The sequence below is a fragment of the Semicossyphus pulcher genome, unplaced genomic scaffold (assembly GCF_022749685.1).
Source record: "Semicossyphus pulcher isolate SPU_LCO1_2020_fin unplaced genomic scaffold, fSemPul1.0.p SCAF_5, whole genome shotgun sequence".
Taxonomy (NCBI): domain Eukaryota; kingdom Metazoa; phylum Chordata; class Actinopteri; order Labriformes; family Labridae; genus Semicossyphus; species Semicossyphus pulcher.
In genome coordinates, this window is record NW_027211726.1 from 5917602 (window position 1) to 5939588 (window position 21987).

General features: G+C 44.7%; 1 protein-coding gene across 2 annotated transcripts in view; it reads right to left on the reverse strand.

The window, feature by feature from the left end:
* pvrl2l (PVR cell adhesion molecule related 2 like) overlaps positions 1–21987 on the reverse strand; it is a 372881-nt gene that overhangs the window by 133094 nt on the left and 217800 nt on the right. The window contains exon 7 of one of the 2 annotated variants that reach the window (XM_069681000.1): positions 8564–12817. The exons of the other annotated variant lie outside the window; for it this stretch is intronic. Coding sequence (XP_069537101.1) covers positions 12183–12817 — 635 coding nt within the window. The 3' untranslated portion in view covers positions 8564–12182. Of the gene's footprint in view, positions 1–8563; positions 12818–21987 lie in introns of those variants that run through there. 2 annotated transcript variants of the gene reach the window in all.

The following is a 21987-nucleotide window of genomic DNA, read 5'->3' on the forward strand; positions in this document are numbered from 1 at the left end:
GGACTGATCTCTACGTGATCCTTCTCTGAAGCGTCAAAGCGAGAAGATAATGTTGCTTTTTGATTGTTTGTAGCTGATTTTTAATGAGCACATCAACACTCTGACACCACATGACGACTACACGACGTCCACGGACTTTAAAGCTCCAGCACTTACTTGTGATCACTGGTGAAATAATTTTTCAAACCTCTGCTGTATGAAACGAATCAATATCACAAGGTTCCCCTTGATGGTCCCTGGATGCACCGAGGTCCACAGAGCTGAGAAACATCAATGGTGTTGACGCATTTTATTCACAAAAATCACATACTGTCAAGGTCATCTTTGTAGGTGGAAACACCTAAAGGGTCTAATCGAATACTTTCAATGTCCAGAGTCTTTTAAAGAGTTTCAAGGCCTGTGAAAACGCCAGGAGTCAAGTCAAGTACAATTTATTTATAAAGCAAAAATTATCACTAGTTTTTTTCTCAGAGGGTTTTTTTGATTCGACTTCTTCTAAGGCATTTTTAACCTGCCGGCCTAAACACGACGTTCTGCTTAACTCGCACAAGAATCATGGAGCATTTCCTTAATGGACTGAATTTAAAGAAGCTAAGAGTACACGTCTAAAACTGTGTATGAGAAGAACAAATGGGCTCCAGGTTTGACAGTGAGGCCGATGTCGAAGGGATTCTGTCTGATAGCCTGCTGGGGGTGACTCCTCTAGTTATATAGAAGTCTATCACAAATGAACCCAACTTCTCACTTGATTTATTACATCAGATAACATTTTCCAGAGGAGTTGATAGTCTAGTCAAAACACAGCATGATGTTCATTTTGATTGAATCAGTAAAGAAGATTATGCTTTAGGGTGTAGCTACGTCCTGATTGACAGGACGCTACCACGACCACCTGAAAATTCGCTCGGTTGTATATTTTGCTTAAATCATAATTTTTGTGAGTCTAAATGATCATCCCGATGTAAACAATACTATTGTTCAGTAAATGAAGGCTTTACCTTGCTAACCAAGCTAGCACTGTCCGTAACGTAGCCATTGCAAAATCATTCATCATAGACCTCTTGTCCAAATATGGCCACCGCTACAAACCTGTGGTCTTCCAAACTGTTTCTAAACTGAAGTTAAAACATCAACAGGTGATGTAATGTGGCTACATCTGCCTCTTATATACAGCGAAACCCAAAGAGCCTAAAGGTGCTATCACACCTGAAGTCCATTTGTTTGATCTGAATAAAAGACCAAAGTGTTCCTCGAGTTTGGTTTGTGTTCACACGGCAGCGTTAACCAGCGGACCAAAAGTTTTGATGCGCGAGGAAACTGCTCTCTGATTGGTCAGAATTTCCACTTGGGAAACTCCCTGAAGTAAACAAAGAGAGAATACAAGACTTTAATACGTTTCATTCTCCTTTAGTTTTTCACTTAACAGTTTGAACACCTCCTTATTGTTGTGCGTTTTCACAAGCATTTGTGAAATTGTTTGGTCGCCTCTTGCTTCTATTACGTCTGTCCTCTGCTCATCTTGCTGCCTGGCTGCCTCTGCAAGTGTCAACATCTGTTAACAACCCACAATGCACTGTGTTTTGGTTTGCCTCCTATATTAGGTCCTACTTTAAGTTTATGTTCTCACCTGAATCGAACCGGACCGTGGTTGATTTGGAAATGGGCCGAGTCCCGTCTTTTCTGGCGGAGCATGGTCCGGTACTTTGCTTTGCTTGAAAGTGTGTTCTCACCTGGCCAAAGCTGTCGGGTCTGAATGCACCCTTAATTTAATGCTGCATTCAGGCACTGTATGAATTCAATTCAAAACTGTATTCATTAAATATAATTTGTTTATGCCGAGAGCACTGCAGGTCTAACTTTCTCTGATGTCAAACTTCTGCACAATCGATTATTTTTGGGGAAGTGGATCGACAGCAGGGAACAATTCAATTCACTTTCAGTGCAAAGATTTGTTTTGGTCAGAAATGTAGGAGATGTGGATTTGTAAAGTACTTTTCTGATGCCTTAGTTCAGGAGAGGTGCCGGACCAGATCAGTCGATGAACTAGTGAGAAAATCTACAGGAATCAAAGTGGAAACAATTTCTGAAGGATTTGAATTCATATGTTGTTTCAAACGAGAGAAAAAGCCTGATACCGGCTGCACTTCTTTGTGTTCATCAGCTTTAAATAGAGAACGTTTGTGCTTTGGACGGTTGGTCGGACAAAGGCAGATATTTGAAGACGTCACTTCGGCCCTCCGAACTTTCACAGTCCAAGGTGACTTTTTTGATGAGAAATTGATGAATCCATTAGCCCAACGAATTTTTAACAGTTTAATCAATAGTTAAATCCTCCTTAATTACAGACCTGACTGGCCCCCGACTTGGACTCTTTCCAAAGGCCTTAAAAGCAGCTGTGCAACACAAACGTAAGACTAACCATAAAGGACGGTAACATGATGGAAGAGCAGGGCAGAAAACGGTGACAGAGTCAAAGGTTGGAGGACATATGGAGGTTTTTAAAGGCGAACGCCGCCAATTTTACACATCAAAGTGTGTTTACAGGTCTCGGGGAGTGCGACTGTACATGTACAAGATGTTGTGGTTAAATGTGTTCAAAGTTACCTCGCTCTGCCTTGTGTTGCTGCCAACGTGAAGCGCGTAGCTTTCAAACACAAATCAGAGCCTCGACCAGTTTGAGCTCGTCAAGGTCCCATCCTAAAATCTAACGTTACACTCAGGTTCATTAAAGTTAAAAGCGACATTACTTCTAAAACCAGTAAAGTCATGCCGGAGCTTGAGTGATGCAGTTTCTTCTGTTGGCAACACATCAAATCAGAACATTTTCCAGCGTTCGTCAAAGAGACTTTTGATTCAGACGGAATAAAAAGCGTTGGAGTTCATGAAAGAACGAAGGACATAAAAGCCTGGATGCCTCTGACCATAAAGAAGAATGAAAAATGGCTCCATTGGAAAAGTGAACCAAGCAGACCAACACAAGCCCCTTTGTCAGAGCAGCAGTGTTAAGGTCACCATTAAAGAAGAGGTCCAGCTTCTGTAGCTGCAGAACATCAGCTGATAACGCCACACATCAGTAAAGGGCTTATGTATCTGGATTTCTGGGTTTTAGGGGGCAGACAAAGCAGACGTGAAGACCTCTTTAAATTCAGTCCATAAAGTTAATGCTCCAGGATTCTTGTGCGAGTTAGAATTTCATCTTTTACTTTGAAATGAGTGAATAGGAGATGACTCTGTACCCTGATGAGAGGAAGGATCACCGAGCACCACTTACACTGAAGAGCAGCGAGGACGCAGGGTCTGAAAACGGAAGGTTTTATCAAGTAGAAGAAAAACACAATCAAGGTTCTCTGACACTGAGAGCTAAAAGTAGAAGCATCAAATTTCCTTCGATAAGAGCAGCTCAAAGTAATAGGTTTATGCAGACAGGCATGAGACTAAAGGGTTAACCAATCGGTGTGAGGCAAGCTTTAGTATTTCTTATTCCCCAAACAACTAAAATACAAGGACGCCTGCATGGACTCACCAACCTGAGTCGCCAAATGCCGTCATTGAGAGACAGCAAGCAGAGGAGTCTGAACAATACTGTAGATAGTAAAGTACTGCTCAGTGGTTGGAAACATCTGCGACTGCAAGCAGCTGAAGTACAAACGGAAAAATACCTAATGAAGAAAAGAGAAAAAAGGACCCAGGAGAATATGTTTTTATAAAACGTTGGTAACAAGATTCACTTTTATGGGAATACAAATGGAAATAACACCTGATGTATAATTTCCTTACAAGGACACATCTTGAGCATAGCTGCTGCTGATTATCACGGTGACGTCAGCTCATCCCATAGGGCTGTGTCACACTGAAAAACGGTTATGAACCATTTCAAACCCAACACGTGTCCTCCCATTGAGTGATTTAATACTTGTCCGCCCAGCCTGATTTCTGTGCCTCACTGTATAGTGTAATCTTTCCTCACCGGTTCCCTGTGCGCTTTGTGATCGACTTTAAAGTTGCACTTTTTGTTTTAAAAGCCCTTTACGGCCTGGCCCCGTCTTTCACAGACTTCCCTCGCTCTCACACCAACGTCCTGCCTCTTTGATTGCTGAGGCCCCCTCCTGCTTAAACTGGGTGAGGTGACTGCTCTCATTGCCCCCAGACTGTCCAACAACTTTCCGTCTTTGATCAGCTCAAAGCAGACTTTTAGACGACAGTGTAACGCCGTCCGCGTGTAACGCTGGTAAACCCTATAACACTTTGTCTTAGCCAGTGTTAGCTTCATTAGCGAAAATTATGACGAGAAATGTTCGTCAACGACCTTTCACATGACGAGGCGAGATGCTGACGAGCTAAAATAGCCCTGTGATAGGCGCTGCAGAACAGATCAGCTGCAGCAGCCGTATTTGTCAACAGAGCTGTCAATCATCCTTTTGACAGCATCAAATAACTAATTAAAACTAAACCCTTCGTAAACCCTGGCTACAAATTAGGTGGAAGAATCGTGGGGAGAGTCTTGGCTAGATTGTTCAAGTATCCAGATATTACAGAAGTAAAAAAAATGAAACGTTGCTTTACAGATTCAAACACTTAGTACAACCTGTCACATTGATACCAATTTCTGATACCTGTAAACTTGATCCACGTAATCAAATATACTTTGGTGGGTAAAGAAGAGCAGGCTTCTGCTGTGTCTTGGTAGACCTTTAATGTCGACTGGAGGACGACTGACAGCCACTGTGACACATCACGTGTCACTCGGCCAATCGAAATGAGCAGTAACCTTACAGGCAACGTGCGCCATGTTAAATAGTAACCTCTTTTACATTATGAAAGTACAATACAAATATAAAACTGTGGTTCAAATAATGCAATGTACAAAATAAACCTTCTGTCAGTGTTCCTTCTGCTCTGTGGTCGACTGCTTCTGCTTTTGAATGTGCTTTACAAATACATGTGATTGATTGAATCAGTGCTATATGTGGATACAGCTTAAACTGCACAAACCAAAGGCAGCATATAGAAGGAATTGTATCTTAATCTCTTAATGTGCCTCCATCCTAAACCTCGACACCAAACAACAGCTCACATCCAGTTAATGCATACCCGAACCTGAAATAACCTGGACCAAGACAAAGAAGAAGCCATGACCAATTGCGTCCCTAAGTTTAGCGCCGAAGACTGCAGGAGCAGCACGGTGGGAGCAGAGGACGGTACCCTGAGCGGCAGGAAAGCAGGCCAGAGAAGTGTTGAGTAAATTGGTTTCCGAGTACAATGAGACCTCTTCTAACCGGCGCCGAGAGGAGGAAACTTCATCCACATCTGCTGGAGTCTCAGCTGGCCTGGCAGAGGCTCGGCTTTAACTGGATTAACAACAAAAGCAGAGCTCAATAACTAATAGGCCTCTTCTTCCTCCTCTCTTTACTCCGCTCCCCCTTCCTCCTCCTCTGTCGCTTCTCTCTTTCCATCGCGCCGTCTTCCCTCTCTGTCTGAGCGGAGCAGAGAGATAATGCGGAACACTTTCATGCCTTCTGCTGAATTAAACATGGAGGGAACAGCTTGTACCGGGCGCCAAAGCTGAAGCAAAGGGAGAGGGAATAAGAAAAAAGGAGGATATATACAATTGTGCCCCTGCTCAGGGTCCCCCGAGTGCTGCTGAACATTTCTTTACAATTAAATGGATCTGTTGCTGATCGACGGCGCGGAGGAAAGCTAAACAGGACGGCCTTTTTTTCACTAATTGGCCGGGTTGAAAAGGACTTGAAGTTGTCGTTTGGAGGAAGCAGCCAGTCGCCCAGCAAAGGGGTGGCATAGCATTGAAAAACACTCCTCTGAGGCTTCCCTCCCTCCTCCAGCATTCATGGTCGGAGCCGTAAATCCCAGCCTGCCAATATTTTATTCCTCTCGCGCTCGTTCTGTCATCTTTACGCTGCAGCCAACCAATGGGGCTCTACAAGTAACAAATCTGTCCGTCTCTAACTCCAGGCTCGCCGGTGAATAATTGACATTGTTTCAAACGTTCTGGGTCTCAGGTGGTTTACAGAAAAACCTGGTGATGTCTTCTCATCCTCTCAGCAGGGGGAGAGGTTTCACTCTCTGTTCTGCCTCTCGTCCTTTTTTAACTTCTGATTTCTCTGATCTGAGAAGAAAAAGTCCCCCATTTCTCTCCCCTCTCTCTCCCGGCCTATTTGGTATTCCCCAGATGGAAAACCGAGCTCGATCCACCAGCCTCCCCTCCCTCCGTTCCACTCTCGTTCCCTCTGACAGAGCCGAGTGACCTGTTACAGCGTCCTCTCCTTAACACGGGCGCCACACTCGCAGCAGCGAGGACTTTACAGGGGTTGCGTTCAGGGCTGCAACCTCCCCCAGAGCAACCCCTCTACGTGAGGCGAGGCGGCAGGCTGAAGATCAGAGCGGGACGCTTGTAACTAGCACGACCCCATTTTCTCCCCATCGGGCTGGCTGCTGGGAGCGTCTGCTGAAAGTCATGTCTTATTTAAGGAGGACTTAATCGTATTTATTCTGATCAAAGATAAACAATCATGTCGCGCATCATTTATTTCATTCATTAGATTTGTTTCAAGGTTCAACCTCTTTCTGAAGTATTTAAGATGATTCTCTGTAGTCTCTTATTAAATCCACTCGACTACATTCAGCTAAAAAGACCAAGAACCCTAATCGTTCTAAAATTTGTGCTTATCTCATGTTAAGTCTTCATAGTGGCGTTAAAACTCTGAATTAGTGGTATTTTATCGTCTGACAGAACATTATCCAGGTGAACTTATATTAGACTTGATTAAAGAAGTGGACAGTTTTGAATGAAGGCAACAAACTCTGCAACCGCAGTCAGTATGTAACCTGTCTGGATTAAAAAAGAAAGGTTGTATTTGAAGGTATAAATGCACATGAATTCCATTTTAATCAGAGACCACAACAGGAGGAGGTCCATCTGACTGCAGTCGGGTCTAAATACAATCTTAACAGTGTGACCGCAATCTGCAAACGAGTTCAAAGGTCATCTAACTTCACTGCCTGCCAAAGCAACAACCAGCAGAACAAGTCTTCTCTCACAAAGAGATTTAAACATGAATGACGACCGCCACCGTTGTTCAGTGTAGCTGAAGTAGTTTGCACATTAAGATTTGATCAGGCGAAATGAGGGAATCCTGATTGATCACGAGCAGTAAACGGGTTGTTAGGGTAATGCAGCACCCCGACCAAACCAATGTGATCGTATGTCTAAAGAAATAGTCCCTGAGATTCGGGAAGTGCGTCAACGCTGTCGCCTTAAAATGAGCATACTCAGCTGTTAGAATCCACTGAGCACAGTCCATACTTAGTGTTTACTTTGTGTCTTCTCCAAGTTTGGTGTCATGCAGCTCATTGTGTCTCAGCTGATAATACGTTAACCAGCGTTGCCTCTGCAGACTGATATAATTGGTCCTCCAGAATCTGTGATTAGATCTGCATTAGTAGTAACCATAGACTGTATAAAAAGATGGACGACATGACAGCTCCCTAAAAGTGAAGCCAAACCCTCTCTGTCGCCCCCTGCTGACTGGCTGCAGTATAGGTCATAAAGCCCGCCTCCTCCATGTTAACAGATGGGACATGAGTCAAACTATAAAATCAAAATACACGTCAAATACATTTTTCTCAAACATGGTTTCTGTCATTATAGTTAGTTCTTATCATGCTGATTTATGTCCAAGTATTCATTTGTCTGTAAGTTTACTTTTTAGATATTTGATGCTGTCAAAAGGATGATTGACAGCTCTGTTGACAAATCCGGTTCCTGCAATCAATCACTTCCGGATTAGCAGAGTGGAGGAAGAGTGGAGGAGGAACGGCGAGAGGAGACGTAACTAAAACAATCACTACAGTCATTGAAGTTTCCATACCTGTGAACGATAACCTCAGACCAACACAAAGAAGCTGTTCTGCTGTTAAACACGCAGACGTGCAGGATCATTGCTCTTTCGGTAAGTTACATGTGTGTTTTTGTTAGTGGAAGTGGCTACGGCGGCTCCACCCACCGATCTCTACTACGCAGCTCTGGCTCCAAATGATGTCACCATCTCAAGACAGCAGCGCCCGTCACAGGGGGTACATAACAGATAACAACACAAGCTATACAGAAACACTACTGCTTTAAATGCTGTAAATGACCAATCAGAATCGTGTATTCAACACAGCCGCGTAATCATGCCAAATGTCAGTGTGAAGACCTGTGGATTCCATGTCATTATCCAGGTAAGCAGAGGTTGATATCAATTGCCTTCATTTATGCAGCACATTGACAAACGTGTTATGTAACCTTCCAGGTGCGATCGTGTGCACGTGTGTGAACTTGAAGGAGTCCGCTGTGAGAAACGGGGAGCACTTCTCCTTAAGTAAGCAAAAAGTTGAAACGTGTCCTGTAGCAGATCTGTCGAGGAGGCTAAATATCCCAGAGCAGGTGCAGTAAACTGCGCTGTGCTGTGAAAAGTGCTGAGGAGGGAAAGGGGTGAGGGAGTCTGGTATTTATAGACCCATAAGACGGCTCGGCTTAATTAATTACCAGCTTTTCCGCAGAGGATTGTTTCAGAAAGGTTTTTTTTTATTGAAAATGGGTTGTGCAAAAACAAAAGTTATGACTCATGATGAGTTTTCTCGCTGAGGGTACACGCTCGCTACAAGACTCGGGGAATAATTAGGCACCGAAGTCTGGATCATCGTCGACTGTTTAGAATTATGGTGCTGAGAAGCCCCTGGAGAAAATAACTGCTGAGGCATACAATGGCCAAATAAAGGCTAACGGTGCTGGAGCAAGATGAAACGATGCCTCCACAGTTTGTATTTTTAGGGTGAGAATCATTCACATCCCACATAACAAGAAAAGAAGATATTTTTCATATTAGGAAAGCTGTGTTTCAAACATAGCCAAAATGATCGTCATAGGCTTCAAATTGTAGGTTTAAAGGGGGGGTATCATGCTAATTTCAAGCTTCATATTTCACTCTGTGGTACCTGTGGAGTAGCTTAGCATGATTCACAAACTCTTCTCACACTGGTGCTCTGGGCAGGCCCTCATACAGCCTGAAACGACTCAGTCAGCTCTGCCCCTTTAAGAAACCCCGCCCCTACAAGCCCGCTTTCTTCTGACTGGCCAGCTGCTGAGGCTGCACTTTGTGACGTCACAAACCCGCCGTTCACAGCAGCCTGCAGACTGAGCTGAGAAGCCTGGGGATTACTCCAACATACTTTTACCTACAGATCTGAAACTTCACCCACGTTTCGTATGAACACCCAACATTGTAACATTATATATACGTCTTAAAATGTGAAACAGCATAATACCCCCTCTTTAATTTGACCTGGATACATTACATGTGTTGTTTTATCGAAATGATGAAACTCAAATGAAACAGGTCTTTAGTTCTCCAGGGTTTGTACGTCTGAGTCTTGGAGCTTGCGTGCACCCTACAGAGATGAAACACACAAATCTAAACTGTACTGCAGTGATACAACAAACATGTCTGACTACATGTGTCACGTGTGGCAACAGAAGTTACAGTATGGCTGCTTCTCAGTTACTTTGAGAGCCGTTGGCAATCTCTCCAAGCGCACAGTGAAATGCTATGAAATGTCTCCACTGAAATGTTTGGTAACAGAGCAGATATAAGCGTCTCATTTACAGAGTAACAGATTGCACAGTGTTTAATGCTCAACAACAATCAACAACGAGGGAGCCGCTCTCAGGGGGGGCCGAGCTGAAACGGACTTCTTTAACACAGCGTGGAAATCAGTTTGGATTTTAAACAGCTCTGCGTTTCATGAATGAGACAGTCTGTGATCGAATTTAAAACCCACAGAAGAGCAGTTATATTTCATTTTTAGCACTAACATGTTAATTATTGTTACTAAGTAGTCTTGGTGTCTGATGAGACATGATTAAATGAAAGGGGACGAGACTTTTCATTCACATTTCAGATCATTTTCAGTAAACACGGTTCCCTTTTCAGATCTCATAAATACGACGTATGAACCAGTAAATATGTGTTACTTGTCATTTATTTCACAGTACCCTCACTACAAAATGACTCCAGCCCCTTAATACTGCATCAATCATATACTGCATGTCCAAAGTAAGTGAGTGAGTGATTGTGATGTGACACAGTGAGGATGTGCTCAGTTCAGCTGCTGGAACGTGGCATCAGTTTTCTTTCAGGTCGCAGTAAAAGTGACGTTCCTCGACGCCTCTAGTTTCTATTCACTCCTCCTTATACACTCCCTGTATCACCTCACAGCCATCTCGATACAAAACAAGAAGTAATTCAAAAGTTAATTAAAAAAACGAAACCCATTTAGTGCTCTGAAAAACAAATGATGAGTAGGAAAAACCTGCGACTCAATAAGGCAAACGTGTAAGAGACGCGTCTCTTCTTGACCCTTGTTATGCATTAGCAAACGTTTTGCAAAAAATATGCATTCTAAAATGGTACTTTAATTCAATTAAGCACATTAAAATTAAAACATTTTTCCGATGTGGTTTTGCATGCTGAGGAACTCTCTTGGAAAACAAACCAGTATCTTAAAGAGACACACTCCCACCTTGTCGGCTGATGCGTCTCTTATTCAGAAAGTTTTACAGAGTACCAGAAACAAAGGAGTTTTAGATTTCATGTATCCTGCTTTCACTTTCACACCCTTTCTTGAAATGCGTCATGCAGACCGTGTCTTTCCGTCCAATCAGGACACAGAACACAGAATAATCCGGTACATAGCCTAAGAACATTCTGCGGGGCATGGAGAATGAAAACATGAAATACAACAGCTCCAACAAAAAGCCGGTGAATATTTTGCCTCGTTGAATGCGACCCAGATAGAAATATAAATACGAGTTATCCCCTTCCTCTGCACACAGTCGTTGCGGCACTCGCCTAAGCCGCCCTTTATGTAAAGAAAGAAAGAAAAAGCTGAATGAAAAAGATGTTACATGTGTTGGAACGAGCGTCATGTGGACCAGAAATGGAAGAGACGGAGGGAGAAAGAAAGAGAGAGTCAGTGTGAAGAGATTTAAAGAGAAAAGGAGGCAAAGAGTTGGATATAAAGAAAAGTACATCTTTTTTTTTTACACATTAAATGAGTCGTTACCGACCCAATGTGGTACTGCGTGAAACCCCCGAGGCTCCTGGTGCGTCTATTCCTCTGCGAGATCGACACCATTACACAACAGTAACAACAACAACAGCAACAACATCTACAACAACAAGAATTACAACAACTGTGCTATAGTGAGACGACGCCCAATATATAGATGATGCACATCATTAACACCACAGCCAGCCACACATTAGCACACACTGTATGTTACTCAGTTTCTGTCGTTTGAACAGCACTCATCAGGAAACCAGGTGGTGCCATCGGGCGGGGCAGGAACCCCGAGTCGTTATGAGCCCAGAAAGAGTTGTTTCTGGGTTGATCGGGGACTCCAACGTCGTTGCCAAAGTTTGTCTTTTCAAGTTTTAAAGCAATTCAGAAGTCCAAGGCATGTCAGAAGAGCAGAGGCAACATCCACGGAAGCTGTTGGGACAGTTTGATGTAGAGTTCGACGTGTTTTATTTTGAAACAGGAAGGCGGCGTTTGAATACTGCTGATTTTGGAATAGTAGTTATCGTGCTCCCGCGGCTTTGCAGATTATGTTTTCACCGGTTTAAGGTATAAAATACAAACAATGAAGCCACTCAACACAACCACACACTTGCAAAGCTGAAGAAACAAGAACGGAGCAAGAAGCAGCGTTGCGCTAACGTTGTTTTTGTTTGCTTTTTTTGCAGAATATTTTTTGTTACATTTGGCCGACACTGAAGGAAGTCTGTCTCCGTGATACAGTTAAACACAGTCACATATTCAGCCACAGTGTACGACTGCCATCACAAGTTTCCTTTTCTCGGCTTCACAACAACTTCTTCTCGACTGTCCTTTTCCTGTTTTTTCTTTTTATCCTCTTTTTTTTTATAAAAGTGTACAGTCAGGTTCAAGCAGAGATGATGTAATAGGTGGCATCTCTTTAATCAGGTAAAGCAGGTAGGTGTTTAGCTGATGGAAGCGATGTTGATTTATTTAGTGGCAAAGGGGGCCGCCTCTAACTCCCCTCTTCCTCTGCCACACCTCCCTGTGTTCAGCCCTCACCTTTCCTTCCCTCTCCTGCGTCCTCAGACATAAATGGCAGTCCGGGAAATGACCGAGCCGTCTCTCTGAGACTCCATGTCGTCATCGAGGTACACGTCCACTTCTTGTTCTTCGCCGTGGCCTCTGCGCATGTGATAAGCTGGGGGCAGCATGTTCCCGTTACCCCCGATGCCTCCAAACCTATCGTATCGCTCCTCTTCTTCCTCCATGCTGTCGTCCAGGTCGAACTTCCTTCTCTCTGGTTCATCTAACTCGCCACTGAGGAGGATGTCGTGAGCCGAGGGGGGGTTGCCAATGGAGGCGTGGTGGAGATGATGATGGTGGAAGTCGTTGGCTTTTTCAGTGAGGGTTCCCGTGGCGTCGCATCCCTCCCGGTACGTGTAAATGGGCCCGTTGTTGTTGGCGCCAGTCCCGTTCTTACTGCTGTTGTTGCAAGTCCCGCTGAAGAGCAGGCGCGCTTTGTTGCCATAGTCCCCGCCATTGCTTCCACCGCTCCCGGTTGCTATTGAGTCCCCGCTGCTGGGGTATCCGCGCCTCTGCTGCCGACGACATCGGGTCAGGAGAAAGGCAATGAGCGCGACAACCAAAAGCAGCGCCAGAAGGGAGCCGATGACGGCGCCCGCCACAACGCTGGCACTGGACGGATCCTCCAAGGCTTCTGCAGAGGGGATGGAGGGGTTGGAAGGAGGGATGGAAAAGTGGGTGGAGGAAAAGAAAAAAAGGGCAGGAATTGATGGCTGTTCTACAGGTAGTCTCGCTCAGTTTTGAGGGAAGTTTTCACAGTTCTTCTGGTGTTGTAAGTGTGCTGTTGTGATAGTAGTAGTGTCGTCTTCTACGTGTGCTACAATCCTCTTACAAGTGTGTAGTAATGTTCTTCTCAGTGTAATCCCTTGGTGAGGGTGCAGTCAGTCATTGCTGGGATCAGGCTGAACGGGACTCATTCACTCTTTCCCAGAAGCTTGTTGTGCTGCATCTCGCAGCCAGCTTCTATACACAAGTCTGTCCAGCTGCTGCCACTTGGATTCTGTCGCCCCGCCCCCCTTTGCCAGCTGGAGACAAGCTACTGTAACGATCCTTCGTTCTACACTTCATGTTGGTGTGAGCCAAGTTTGCCCTTCCACTCTTGTTTCAGTCGGAGATTGAAACAACAATGAGAGATGGGTTAACAGCATCAGCAAAAGCAGTTTGTTTTGTGCCTTGTGCTGTCTTTGCCACGGGTTAGAGTATCGGCGCGGCAGAGCAACAAAGACAGACAGAAACAGAGACAGACACACAGGACAGACAGGCAGAGGGGTTATTTAAAGAGGTTCAGTAGAAATGAGCAGACAGTCACGCTTCAGTAGTGCCACAATGTTCGAGATCCCTCCAGCCCTCCCATTTTAACCCTCTGTTTCTTCCCTAATTACACCCACTCCTCTTTCCCTTTCCTCTTTCTCATCCACCCATCCTCTGCTTCCTCTACTCCCTCTCCCCATGCCTCTCTTATCAGTCAGCCAGTCAAACCACAGGGCAGAGTGATCGCCCGCTGTCAACCCAGGACCGAGTCCAGATCTCACTGATCGGCGGTGCACAAGGTAAAAGGTTCACACTGCGTGGCAAGACTCATGCCAGGACATTTTTAAGAGGATTCTCTGCAGGACTATGAGAGGGAAAAGAGGTCTGGCTCAGATAGTGTCGGATTTGTATGAGTGGAGTCACGCTGGGCGAAAAAGAGGAGACAAGAAAGTGTCAAAACTGGCAAGGACAAGCGTTGAGCCTATAGTGCAGAACCGCACAAGGCCAGCTAATGTTTTTCTCTCCTTTTTGTGAATAGCATGCTGATTTTTCTTTGGGGTGCAGCGAGGGCAGCGGAACGCAGAACAGCAGGGAAATTTGAACCCCTTCCTGTTTTATGCAAATAACAAGTGAGGCCCTGCCAGCACTCCTGGCAAACACAGCAGTGAACGCCAATCAAACAACCGGAGCTTGGCTGGAATGAGCACCGTGTGGGGTTACGTTCCAGGGCAGCACCAGGGAGGGAATGACGAATTTTTTCCCTTTCAGTGAAATCACATCGGCCCTCAAATAAAGATCTGTATGATCTGAAGAGTGTGAGTTAAGCTAACAAAACCAGTAGGGGTACGTCATTATAAGCGGGCCTGCATTGAGAGCCTCTAAATCAGACAAACGGTTCGTTCAGAGGGTGTAAGAAAATAAAAGAGAGGCGATGAAAGAGAGGAATTGAGCGAGACGAGAGAAACTAGAAAGGAGGGCGAGCGGATGAGTTAAAAGGAGAGGTCTCAAATTGATTTCTAACACTGTCTTTCTTCTCTCACACTGGGACGCAGGAGGGTGATGCCAGGGTGAGACAGACGGGCAGGGCGAGCGAGGCGGGGCTCTTGGGACAGGATATGATGTCTAAATTAGGGGACAGTGTCTGGTGAGATCCAACTGAAGTGACAGAAGGCATTAAGGATGATGAATCCAACTCTGCCTGCCCTAGTTTTCCTCTCCCTGAAAACTTACAGACTGGCATGGAAACACAACACGCAGGCCAAGATGTTATTTATATTTATTGTGTCATTTATATCTTAAGCGTTAGTTGCATTTGTCAGCTGCCTGAGTGGGAGACAGATGAATAATGGACTTTTGTGGAAGGTCTCTGGTAGCTGTCGCCCTTCTCTTAATCAAGTGCTTTAAATTAGATTATTCTGTATCAGCTCTAAAGAACAAGGCCCCCACTAAGGTCCATTAGAGCTGGCAGCTTCGTTTAGCAATAAATTTGAGGTCACATGCAGGAGCGGCTCGACTTTCACTCCTGTTTTCTCGCCAAGTCCTCGACTGTGGGATGATAGCTGATACTTAAAACAGAAACGATCTTGTGTGAGGGAATGCTGTGGCCTTGGTGATGCCTGGAAGGTACAACACAGCAACAGATAGTGTTCGTACAGGTACAGGGCGACACTCAGGACGCATTCAGAGGTGGTCTGGGACGCATTTGTCCACATTTGTTTGGCAGTCTGTGCGCGGCTGTGGAATGACCTGCCTGAGGAACGCCGACTCGCCATATCAGCATCTTTTAAATCACTGTTTTTATCAAAAGGCTTTCTTGTATCTTTTGGGTTTTATTCTGGGTGTTTTATTTTTTAATTTATTTCTCTTTTACTCAATCATTGGGTTTAAGTTGTTCCTCTTTATTCGTTCTGACTTCCTGTCCTGTCTTCATTCATTGGTATGTATTTTATTGTTGGGCTTTTATGTTTTATAAAGCACTTTGCAACCTATGTTTTGATAAGTGCTATACAAATAAACATTATTATTATTATTAGTTTGCATGTTCTCCCTGTGCATGCGTGGGTTCTCTCCGGGGTCTCCGGCTTCCTACCACAGCCCAAAGTCGTGCTTGTTAGGGGACTCTAAATTGCCCGTAGGTGTGGGTGTAAAAGGTTATGTGTCAGCCCTGTGATTGACCGGCGATCAGTGCAGGGTGTAACCCCGCCTCTCGCCCAATGACAGCTGGGATAGGCTCCAGCCCCCCGCGACCCTGAACAGGATAAGCGGTATAGATAATGGATGGATGGATTATTATTACATAATGTGTCATGGGCCACACTGAAGGACCGCCTACTCTCTGAATCCAGGGCAACGATTAGGCCTGATTCCATGTTTAATGATCTCTGCGTTAATACATCTCTTTAGTGTCTCCTGAAACATTATTGGCTTTATTATTGTTCATGTCATTCCAAGGGCAGCACGGGGGTGCAGTGGTGAGCGCTGTCGCCTCACAGCTAGAAGGTTCCTGGTTCGAATCCCGGTTCAAACGTAGTGGGTTGCATTACCTCCCCGGTACTTCGGCGTCCTCCCACAGTCCAAAGACATGCTTGTTAGGGGACTCTAAATTTCTCGTAGGTGTGAATGTGTCAGCCCTGTGATTGACTGGCGATCAGTCCAGGGTGTAGCCCCGCCTCCAGCCCCCCTGCGTCCCTGAACAGGATAAGCGGTATAGATAATGGGATTAACATCACTCCTGGCATGTGGTGGACGCACGTTCAGGGTTTTCCCTCAGCTCAGGGCTGATATTAAAATATTTCCAGCTTAATACTTTCCTACTGCTTCAAGTCACGTCACCATCATTTTAACTATATAATTTAAACAGATGAAGGATTTCATTCAGCTGACATCTGGACTTTATTAGAGGAACACGCTGAGCTCCACTTTCAGACCTGCTGCAGAGAGCCAGAGAAACATTCATTTCTAACTTGAAACTACTTCAATGTTCTAACCTGTTTTAATTACCGCCTCTATGTTTGGAGAGGAGGAGACCTCCACTGATAATTCGGCTTGCTGTAAAAACCTTGTGAATGATGAGCGCTGTAGGGGAGACTTGTTTTGCAAAGTTTTAAACCTTCCACGGTGGAGGGTCTGGATTTCTCTGTGTGCAGTGGCGCACCCAAAATCAAAAGAGCGGAGAAACAACGAGCAGAATGTGAGTGAACTCTGATTATTCCAATTGGCAGACGTAGTATCCTGACTTATTTTCTTGCAGGCATCGACAGGAGAGGAAAATAAAAAGTTGTTGATCTTTTCAACTTCTCTCACTCTCGGCAGTAAAGCGAGTAGGTTTGTTTCCCATCATGCAGTTTTTGTTCTGTAAAACGGGCCCATCCGGTAGAGCAAGGCAAACATGTACACGCCATCATGTAGATCAGTGGGAGCAGGTGACAGCACGAGTTCATCACGACTCCATATGTTTAACGTCTATCTGATAAAAGATCTGATACAACACGTTTAAACATCTTTTATCAGACGTTCTCCGATGTCTGTGACATCACTCATTACGATCCCAAACGCTTATGCATCCTGGATGAGCTGCGACAAAAGCGCGCCGGATGCATGATCAACGTCAGTGTCAAAACCTTGTCAACCGCCCAATGAGACGCTTTGGTAAACACTCGTCTGAGAACATATTTCCCCCATACCAAAAAAAAAAAAGTAGACAGACTATCGTTAGCACGAAAATAGGCCATGCTTGTCATCCTTATTTTTCATCAACAGCAGCAGCCTGCCTGCATTAAGAAGCACGGTGATAAATGTCACAGGGAGAGGCAGGGGAGCTTATATCAGTCTCTGTATTAGTGTCATGTACACGGAGAAGATTAGGGGGGAGGGAAGGGAGAGAGAGAGGGAGAGAGGCCAATGAAAACTATCCGTTTCTACTCGGTTACATTCGCGGCAGTAGGGATAATCTAAATGAGAAGATTTGGTATGTGAGGAGGCAAGGTGGGACGACTTAGAGAGGAGGAGTGAGGTAGACAAAGAGCGAGGGAGAGAGAGAGAGAGACATGGGGAGAGGAGGGAGGGCAGTCTGGGGGGTGTGAAAATAGTTGAATCTAAATAATCTTCTGCTGATCTTCCTCACCACCCCTTTCCTTCTCCTCTCCGAGCGTCGTTCTCAGAAAGCTGCTGGAACAGTCGTGTGATAAGCCAGAGGCAGCGACTGTAAAAGCTCCGCAGCAGGAATCCTAATTAAAGCAGCTTTTGGTCAAGGACAGGACTTATGAAGAGAGTGCCCATGAATACCCCGACTTCAAAACACCTCTTACTTTGTTACAATGTGCTTGAAGACAGAATACAAAAGGATAAAGCACAAAGATCGCTCACTATACGCTTCAGAGTGGACTTTTAAGGAAGCACCCGAGACGGCGGGTTTATTTCCTGAGTGTGTTTTATGTGTTAACAGCTGGGAGCACATTGTAAACTACCGTTAATAAGACCACCAGGTTAGCTACAGTTTGCAGCTTTAGCTCACTAGTAGTTCAACATTATTCTTAAGTGATTAAAGTAGTTGAACTTCTCCGTAACATGAAAAGGCCATTGTTTCTCTGTAAGTGAACCCTCTTTTTGGCTGCACGGTGCTGCAGTGGTTAGCGCTGTCGCCTCACAGCGTGAAGGTTTGCATGTTCTCCATGTGCATGTGTGGGTTCCCTCCAAGTACTCCGGCTTCCGCCCACAGTCCAAAGACATGCTCGTTAGGTTCATTAGTGACTCTAAAATTGTGAGTCTGTCTCTGTGTATCAGCCCTGTGATTGACTGGCGGTCAGTCCACGTGTAACCCCGCCTCTCGCCCAATGACAGCCGGGATGGGCTCCAGCCGCCGACTCCGAACAGGATTAGCGGTATAGATGAAGGAGGACGGAGGAAACATCTTTTGACAAGTTCTTCCCTTCTTCTTTCATCCTGACCAAAGTCATGCACTAGTACACGAGTATTGATTATTGTATTGAATATCTGAATTCTCAGGAGACGTTGTTGCAGGCACTTCTCGAAGTTGCCTGGCCGAGGTTACGCTCAGAGAGAGCGTGTTTTAGCAGCGTGGGGCGGCTTGTTTGTAGTTGATTTCAATCTCTAATTCTCTAAGCGCCTCGAGTTGAAAAAACGTCCCAACGTCATGGCCATTTTTTCTCATGGTCAATCGGATGAAAGGAGAGGCGGGCCTTCTGTCAGTTTACAATATAACGATGCAGCGAGCTGCTCTTTTTTGTAACTGTAGGCTTCAACAGAAAAGGCAGTGCGGTGCGCCTCGCGTTTTACAGCCTGCAAAACGCTCTCTGTCTGATAGGGAACTTTCTGATGGTTGTACTTGGTGCCACACTCCCGCATGGACTCTGGCTGATAGACTCTGTGCACTAAACCAGCTGATATCCCGGCACTATGCCATCACCCGTAAACACATGGACACGTTTAGATTATTATCTAACTATTAGATTTGATATCACATGTTGATTGTCACTTGAATTTGTTTAAACCACTTTTCCTAATTAGTGCCAGTTAACCAAACGAGACTCCTCCCTCAGGTAACTTTATCGTTCAACTTCTTCCAGAGTGAAGATTTTTTGTGAGCTTGCAATGCTCTGCTTTCAAACAGCCAGTTAACCCTGAGCTTCTGGATCTCTCGTGGGTGGGCTCAAACAGCTCCCTGTATAATTCTGTTATTAATACGGATTACACAAAAAGTTATTCAAAGCAAGGAAATATTCAAGCTGAGTGCTTTTTAGGAAACTCAAGCTGCTCCTCCTACACAAAGTGAGCAGGTTCCTTAAAATGCAAGTTATTGGAAAGTTGAGACAAAAGGTCAGCAGGACGAAAAGCTGCAAAATTTTCTACAAATACTCTTTCAGGTTCAGTTCAAAATATTCAGTAAACAACAACAGCAGACGTCGCTAAAAGAAGTTTGACTTGGTGCACAAATTGAAGAATGAAGGTACATGTATGGATACGCTGCTGCTACCGGAGAGCGGACTAAAACCACGCTGTGTGAAGTTCATTACTTTAAGTTTGGCGTTTCTATAGCAACAGCTAAACTTGGCCAGCCTGCTGACCTTCCAGCGTTAATATCAGCAGCAACAGAGACTCCTTTATTTGGTAAACAAGGTGCAGATGTGCTCTTTCGTCATTACCTCTTAATCAGAGTAAAAATATCTTCCCTGTGTCAAAATGCCGGCGTCTCTATGCAAGTTTCATTGTTTCTCCATGGTTCCAAATTTAACCTAGTGCCACGGGGAACAGCTAGGGAATCATTCCACGCAAACGAATGATAAATTGCTGCCGTTTCTTGTGAGTTTGCCCCGCGTGTGCGCTTTAAAGAAGTGACTTCTCTTTATTTCTGCCTGCGGAAGTGTCTATGAATACAGGCGTCTTGGGTGGAAATAACCTATATGAGCTTCAGTCTGTGTTTACGGTACTTCTGTTTGAAATGAAGCCATAAACAAACTACAGGGAAGAGAGAAGACGTGGTTCCCCCCCCTCCCCGTGTGCGAGCAGTGTGTCTGGGAGGCACAGGCTCATAATCCCGGCAGATGTGAGCTGAGGTGGGGGAGGTGAGGCCGGGGCTAAATGTTATCACGGAGGGTTAATGGGACCCGGAGGCGGCTGAGACTGGAAACCACAGATGTACAGTAGGAGGAGGATTTCAGGGTAACCTCTTCACCGGCACCGCGAGCTGAAACTAAACGTCTCCCTGCTGACTTGCATTTTAAAGGAGGGGATCAGATCGGATGCGTAAACGTGTGCTTAAGCAGACGGTCCTGCTGAAGGACATGCGTCATGAGGTCGATAATGGGGTACAATTTTCCAGTTGATAACAGTGCACAGGAAGCACAGGACACTACTTATGCAGCATCTGACTGGAGCTGACTGTCGTTTATTCATGAATGACACAGCACTCCACGCTGCCTTTTTCCAGGAACATGTTATGCTCTTCTAAATCAGACTACAGCAAAGAACATCTGAGCCATTAAAGTTATTTCATACATAAATGTGTACCTGAGTCACAGGTACATTAAAGTTAGAAAGAGGGGCAGTTTAAACACGTAAATACGTCTCCGTGTACATTTACCGTCTGTGTGCCTTTAGCCGGGAAATTACGTGCTTTTAACCATTCGCGTGATGGCTGTCCAGCGTTCCCTGCGTCTGTTTGGAGCATCGGCTGTGCACTTGCTCAAAAATTAACGCTATGCACAGGGTTGCCATGTCTGTGTGACAAAAACGGCCGATAAAACCAGCCCAATACTAGAACTCAAAATATATACTCCTGCCAAACCATGTACACTGCTCTTAAAGACCAACAGCATTGCTATCATTGCCAAATGCCTTATAAAATACACGGACTGGTTAAACTCAGATGGTCTAGCTGAAACGGCATCTCGAGAGTATCTAGCTTCTGTATCTTGACGTATTTCCAAGTGAAACAGGACGTGCAGGCGGGACATATCATTAGAGGGATTTGATTTGATCGTTGAGAAGTAGCTAGCTAACTGACCGAGCGTTCTTGGTGCTCTGCGGCTAAATGTTGCAGATTGATTGGTTGAAATTGTTTGGTGCTAACTTACGTAAGCACGCGTGAAATTTAGTTTGACCGGAAGAAAATACGATCTGATTTTAATATAAGAATACGAAGAAATTGATTTTCTGTATTTTTTTGGGCCTATATTGTCAAATAGATGCACAACATTACCGGGGATGTGATCTAAAAGGATAAAAATGGTTAATTCTCGCTCCAGCTCCTGAGTGAATGCACAAAAGCAGAGATATTCACCTCATCTAACTCTGAAAAGACAACAAGTTTATTTTCTTTCAGCGTCCCGTCGCTACAGGAACTTGCAGCTGCAGGTGGTAAATTTGTTTTTTAACCACTGTGCAGAGTTATATCATATGCTTTCAAATTAATGACTCATGCACAGTAATCAAGTACGAGTTTTATCATTTCAATGTATGTTTAAGGGACATTAATCAACACAATGCAGAGATCAGATGAAGCCCACAGTGCAGCACTGAAACAAGCAGCTGAAACTTTAAACACTGCTCACATTAACCTCACAGCATAACTTATCTGTGCAAACAAGACACAGTTACAGCTCTGTGTTTATAGCTTTACAGTTTCGCTGCTTAAATGGAGGGTTTGTATCACATTAAAGACGTAATGATGCAACATTTAAAAGGTCTTTAAGTTGGTTTTATGTCACCGTTAACTGTCGGACTGTAATGAAAACATGTCGGTGTGCAGGTCGACTGTATTTCTTCTTTATTAGCTCACACACACTCTACTACACACACACACACACACGTCATGTATAAAGGGCAAACACACACACACACACACTTGTGCAGGTCGACTGTATTTCTTCTTTATTAGCTCACACACACTCTACTACACACACACACGTCATGTATAAAGTGCAAACACACACACAAACACCTCAAAAACATCTATTAACCATAAGACACTAAAAGCCTTCAGTGTGTGTCTGTCACATGTGCAGCCACTGTGGTTGTACATAAAGCACACTTAAT